Raw genomic sequence first — 6,764 nt, 5'->3', positions numbered from 1 at the left:
GTTAGTCTCATTTTCCTCCCTCCATTCCTTCCTCAACAGGCCAGGTTCTTCTCGCCGTGTCCATGGCCACAGATGACGAGCCCAGATTCACACCTCACAACAAGCTGTTTCCTGATTACATCTGAAGCAAGGAGCTTTTTAATGGTGWGGATAACAGGAAGTAGATTGGTGCTGTGGACTGCGCTGGTCTTAAAACAAACTCAGTCAGGTGGTGTGGCCATGTGGGGCAGACGAGTACTGCAAGAAGTGAACCAGATTAATGTCCTGATGCATATCTCAGTAATCCAGGTAAAAAAATCAAAAAGAAAAAAATTGTATAGGGTCTTCTGGACGGGTTCTTCTCTAATGAAACGTTTCRTCTCTCCTCCAAGAGACTTCTTCAGTCTGAGAGTTTCAGGCAAAATTCAGGCTTTTAAGCACTGCCTCCATGTGACTGGTACTCACATCACATGGCTATCGTTGACACCTAATTAACACTTATTGTTAACAAGGGGTGGAGTGATACTGGCAATAGCCGCGCTGTAGGAGGKGGACAACTGAAAACGGAGGCCTCCACCTCTGTTTAATGATGGACGGTCTTTCTTCACAAAAATGGCTTCTTTTACTCCTCTCTCAAACCAACGTTCCTCTCTATCAAGAATGAGAACATCCTCTTCTCTGAAAGAGTGACCACTGGCCTGTAAATGAGTGAAAACTGCAGAGTTCGGGCCATTAGATGTAGCTCGTCTGTGTTGGGACATTCTTTTGAACAGTGGCTGCTTTGCCCTGGAGCAGTGKGGTTATCCTGACTGGGCTTTCCTGAAAGCAGACAGGAAACACAGACAGGATTCCATGCAACCTTCAGGTGAAAATGAAGACCCCAAACCCAGACCCAAACCAGTGGTTATTCCGTATGTTGCGGGTGTTTCTGAGAAACTGAGACGTTTATTTTCTAAACATGATGTCCCAGTGGCTTTCAAACCCCAAAACACATTACGGCAAAGGCTGGTTCACCCCAAAGATCCGGTGCCCCGGCACAAACAGAGCAATGTTGTATATGCTGTTAAGTGCCAGGAGGACTGCGACCAGTTATACATCGGGGAAACAAAGCAATCACTGTTCAAAAGAATGTCCCAACACAGACGAGCTACATCTAATGGCCAGAACTCTGCAGTTTTCACTCATTTACAGGCCAGTGGTCACTCTTTCAGAGATGAGGATGTTCTCATTCTTGATAGAGAGGAACGTTGGTTTGAGAGGAGTAAAAGAAGTCATTTTTGTGAAGAAAGACCGTCCATCATTAAACATAGGTGGAGGCCTCCGTTTTCAGTTGTCCTCCCCTACAGCGTGGCTATTGCCAGTATCACTCCACCCCCTGTTAACAATAGGTGTTAATTAGGTGTCAACGATAGCCATGAGATGTGAGTATCAGTCACATGGAGGCAGGGCTTAAAAGCCTGAATTTTGCCTGAAACTCTCAGACTGAAGAAGTCTCTTGGAGGAGAGACGAAACGTTTCATTAGAGAAGAACCCGTCCAGAAGACCTATACAATTTTTTTCTTTTTGAACCAGATTAACTGTCTCACTGGTTGGCTCCCTCCAACGCTGCTTTTACAGTTTAAAATAAATGTTTYTATGCTGTAAAAATATTATTTTTTGACAATCATTTATAGTCTAGGTTTAGTCTTATTTTGCCTGGAACAGTTCAGTTTGAAGGCTGAGGCCATTCTGTTAGTTTGTTACAAATATGGGATGGATAATACAAATAGTGAAACATGTTGATTCAGTTTTGCTAGTAGCCTGTTCCGATAATCCAAATTCCAGCCTTAAAGTGCCTGCGACATCAAATTTTTGTAATAAACGTGAATGCATTTTTGAAAAGATAACATTGAGAACATATTGCAAAACAAATTTCACGTCGCTGAGATGAACAGTTGTTGAGATATTTGCATGTGAAGAAACAGGAAGTGATGTCAAAGGGGAATGTCTGCATGTAAACAGTGTGATGTTACAAAAGCTAACAAAACAGACTGTAGAGAAGAATCTGATGTTTCTTTCGATTATTTTTAGTTGCTATCAGAGACAAGGAAGAGTTAAAGTTTAAATAATTTTGTTTTTATAAACAAGAGACCATCAAGTTTATTTTGTTGAGTTCCCCTTTGATGTCACTTCCTGTTTCACTTTGGCTGAGCCAAATTTAAAAGAAAATTGGCCAGTTATGTGACAAAATGGGTACAATCATGTGTACTATGCCAATTTTCTTAAGAATAAAGATGCTTTCTTTGACTTTTTGTATTTGAAGGATAGGCATATCACAAGCACTTTAAAGGACATTTCTTTTAAATCCATCTTCTTTTAAACCTAAATAATAATTAGAAATGAAAATTAAAAACTAGCCTGCCTCTGTTGTGGTTTTTGTAAATTTAGTAAACACTATATACAATATTTTCATTGTTTACATAATTGATGTATTTTCTTTTGTCTTGAATTGTAAAAAATAATAAACGTTAAAATTCTCTGTATATTTTGTTTTACAACATCACCCCCACTGGTCAGAAAGGCCCCCATTCAACAAACTCAAAGTGGCCCACAGACCACCAATTGATAATCACAGTAGAAGCACGTTTTGCGGCTCTGGACACATTTATTAGTGAGTCAAAATGGCTCTTTTGATGGTAATTAAGATGGCTGCTACAACTTAAAAAAATAGGAAAAGAATGGCTATAACTCCGTCAGTACAGATATTGATTTAAAATATGTTGTGGTAGCAGTGTCCTAAATTGTGCAAGGTTTTAATTAAAAGTTTGCCATTATCTTTTCAGTCAACTTTGTCTGTTTGCAAAATATTTTTCAGTTCAGATATTGCGGTTGTAGCATTCTTAGTATGACTGAAGTGACGAGCCAGTGGCTGGTCTGAGTGTGGTCGAAATTAAAGTGGATGGCAGCCATTTTAAAAATAATAATAATACAAAACTWTCTCAAAATATTAATAGAGTTTTACACCAATGCGTTGATTAAAAAAGGTTCCTTTTTTCAGCAACTTAGACACCAATGTAATCTCATCTCTTGAAATCATTTAAACAACTTTATTCAGTTTTTACAAATAATGTAACAAATTTCATTGTGTTGTAGCGCAAAGACTTTATTTTTTTTAACTTGAAGCTTGAACACTCTTTACTTAGTGCACAACATCCCGTTAAAGGCAGCCGATGCTTCACGTGTAATTTTGTTTTCTTTCATTCACTCCACTTTTGTAAAATGTTCAATATATTACAGAAAACTAAATTAAATGTTTTTTTAGAGACTTTAAAACGGCAAAATAAACAAATGAGACTTAAAAACTGACGATAAAACACTCAGGGACCAGAAAGAAAAACCTGCCCACAAATCTGGTTCAGTTAAATCTAAATGTGGGTAATTTTACAGTAAAAAAAAACAAAAAAAAAACACAAAAAATAATTGAGTCTCGAAATTATAAAACAGCAGAAGAGGAGTTCTGCTACTCTCAGCAGGCGATGGCAAAATAAAAGTGTCTCCAGTCTTTTCAAAGTAAGAGTCCTCTAAACTCTGAAACTTTACAAAAACTGCACCCAGAGATATTTTCTAGACCGGGATCAAACATTTAATCCAGCTGTAATATGTCAGAGTAATAGTCATATCAGGTAAATCTACTTTTTTAAACACTTTTAATTGACAAAAAGACAAATGGCACTGTGTTGTGGCATTATTAGGGAATTGGAGAAATTCAAAATTAAAATCAAAAAGTGGCTCAGTGATTTGTCACAGCTTCTGCCAAACCTGCTTTGTAATAAAAAAAAGCAACTGAGTATTATATGGAGGTTTAATTAATTAACAAAAAACATGAAACTACAACACTGAGGTAAAGTTTAAAGTGTTAAAGCAAAGTAACTAAATAACCCACATGAACAATTTATTCCTCTCCCATCACCTGTTAAATAGTTTCTGTGAATAAAATTTACATTTTATTGCTCCAAAAAAACCTAGGATTTAAAAAAATGAATGTACAAGTCATGCAGTTGTAATTTTTTATGATCTTTGATAATAACTATTGAAAACTTTACTTTAACCAAACTTTGAGACATTTTAGAGTTTTATAAGTTTACTGAATTAATGTTTGGAATCAGGGAAGAAATTAAAGCCCGCACTTTCTGGAAATCTACGTAAACATCTCGTTTTATTGTAAGAAAATCCCAAGTGTTGCTGTTTGAATTGACACAAAAAGGATTGAAAAGAGAATTTCGGGAACCGTACGACGCACCTACAGGTTTGTGCCTCTTAAGTACAGAGTGCTCCAAGCTTCAAATACAATCTTCAAAAACGCCCCTCTGTTAAAACTAAAAACACACAGCCACAGAAACACTGATGATCATAAAAACAAAGTAGTCTTCTTGGTTTGAACAGCAGCAGAGCGAGAGTGGATTTTTTTTTTTTTTTTTTTTGCAGAACACAACCAATCCACCAACCAGGTCCAACCACCACCACCGACTTCAAATCCACAACCAGTCTACAGCAGAATAAAAAGAAATAAATCCACGCACATTCTGCAAACTTCAACCCAAACCCGGCCCCCAAAAACAAACAAAAAAAAAAGCAACAGGAAGGATGCAAGGCACTAGAAACACCTCTGTGTTTTTTCTTTGTTTCTTTCCACCAGAGGCTCTAAAGAGGAGAAGCAAAGACGGTGAAAAGAATAAAACCTTTGTTCAAGTCAAGTACATTAAAATGGACACCATTGGTTTCTACATTCACATTCATCCAACAAAACCAGGGGCTGTTTAAAGTGTCTGATATACAAGTATTGTATTAAAAAAAATAGCTAGCTTTATTTTATTATCTAGATTATCCTGCAGGTTTGTCTTTAAATGCAGGGATGAGGTCCGACTTTCAGTTCAAGCTAAGATTTATCAGTAAGGCTTTGTGTCTGGATATGAATCAGAGGGCGCTTATTGACCGGGGGRGGAMAAACAAACAAAAAAAAGTTAGTTTTCACATTAAAACATCYATCGAACTGAAAGTAAAAGGACCCCAAACTGAAGTATTTGAGACCCTAAAACTAATGTTGTCCAACAACATGTCGCTAATAATAAACGAGAATAATCACAGTGTCTCCACATCGTACAGCGATGTGCACAAAGAACAGGTCCGCTGACAGAACACGACGCTTTGCTTTTTAAATAGAATAATAGTCATTAACATTATTAATGTACATTGCAACCGTTTCAACCCAAACTAGTAACGACAGTAAGAAACAAGGCAGAGTTTGAGTTCAGACCGTGTGAGTGTATTTACACGTGTGTGTGTGTGTGCGTGTGTGTGCTTTTGTATGGACGTCTCATGCAGTGTGTTTTTGTGAGGCCAGCAAACCCAACAAAACCAAAATCAACAAAATACAATGGAATCATCATCGCTGACATTTGAGAAAATAAACAAACTGTACAAGGACTCTGATATTCTAATAACAAGGCCACTTTTTCTTTTTTCCCCCTCTCCACAGAGTTCTCTCATGTTTGGGCTTCACTTCCTGCTGTTATTGCTTCAAATGGTAACAGAAGAGAGAAGGCAGGAGAAAGAAGGAGACGGAGCAGAGACGAGCTGGGCTCCACGTGTTCTGGACATGCATTCGTTTGAGACCATCTTTTGTGCTTTTAAATCATTTAAACGTTTTTTTTTTTCTGTTCATGCTTGATGTCAAAACCTTTAACAACATTTTGGTAATTATTAAAAAAACTCAATGAAGTCATATTAAAAAAAAAACAACACTTTTGTCAATTCTGAGCAACTAGCAGAGGCAACAGTTAGCGTTTAGCAGAGAACGTAGAGCTTGATCCGGAACAAGTGCAACCCAGCTGTGAAAGCCTAAACACACAAACGGCTGCAGACASCAGCCCTGCTCTCTGCCAGAACCTCTTTGGCCTTTAAACGCTGCATGAGACTTTAGTCTTTGATCATTTGTTGGCTGCGACAAACCCAAAGTGCAGTGGAAGTGGAGATGACCGGATTTTATTCATTCTTCCATTGTTTGTATTTTTTTCTGTCCAACGTTCTCTCCTCCAGCTTCTGAGCCCACCCCCCCACACACATCTGTCCGACTGGGCCGTCACTTAAAGTGGCCCTCAGGCCAAACCCTACGTGGTCCTCAGGTTGGGCCCCCCCGGCGTGCTCACAGACTTCTGCAGAGCGCTGGGGTGGTGGAAAGCCTGCAGAGGGCCCTGGCCCTGCTGGGTGGGGTACGGGCCCAGAGGCTGAGACGTGCTGACCAGCAGAGGCTGAGCCGGAGCCTGAGGAGGGTTGGCCACGCTGTGAGCCGGGCCGCACCACTGAGCGGCGAAGGCGGCCGACGGGTTGTAGGGGATAAACTGGGCCGGTTGGAGCTGGGGGGGTGCGGAGGTGGCAGGGGGCTGGCACAGGGAGGTCTTGCGGGCAGCCAGAGAGGTAGCGCTGGTGGGGTTCGCAGGGAGGAGGGCCGATCCCCCGATGCTGCTGGGACAGAGCTGACTGGGAGCTGAGTACTTCCTGCACAGACTGGCAGACTGGGTGACCTGCAGGGGGTGGGGTTTCAGACAGGTTTAAATAATAACAAACTTTTTTCTTTTTTCTGTTCTCTTAACTCTTTTTTCTGTTCTCTTCATCGCCAGATGTTATTGCTGAATAACTCAAGTTATTTACACTCTAAAGTGAATTCTGAAACCATAGAAAAATAAAACTGTCTCACTCAGTAAGTGATAATAATTTATATATGGTGTTAGTTTATTTATAGCTAATGC

General features: G+C 39.6%; 1 protein-coding gene across 1 annotated transcript; it reads right to left on the bottom strand.

The window, feature by feature from the left end:
* Positions 1–3,045: 3,045 nt before the first annotated feature.
* Positions 3,046–6,539, bottom strand: LOC106537328 (serine/threonine-protein kinase WNK1; the record flags this gene model as incomplete). Its single annotated transcript, XM_014034712.1, is given in 1 exon segment — positions 3,046–6,539. A coding segment is annotated over 1 exon segment (414 nt), but the record flags the coding sequence as incomplete, so codon positions are not given.
* Between the last annotated feature and the right edge of the window lie 225 nt (positions 6,540–6,764).

The sequence above is a fragment of the Austrofundulus limnaeus genome, unplaced genomic scaffold (assembly GCF_001266775.1).
Source record: "Austrofundulus limnaeus strain Quisiro unplaced genomic scaffold, Austrofundulus_limnaeus-1.0 Scaffold2249, whole genome shotgun sequence".
In the NCBI taxonomy this organism is placed as follows: Eukaryota; Metazoa; Chordata; class Actinopteri; order Cyprinodontiformes; family Rivulidae; genus Austrofundulus; species Austrofundulus limnaeus.
The sequence above is the reverse complement of the archived record's forward strand: the minus strand, read 5'-3'. Positions and strand labels throughout refer to the sequence as shown.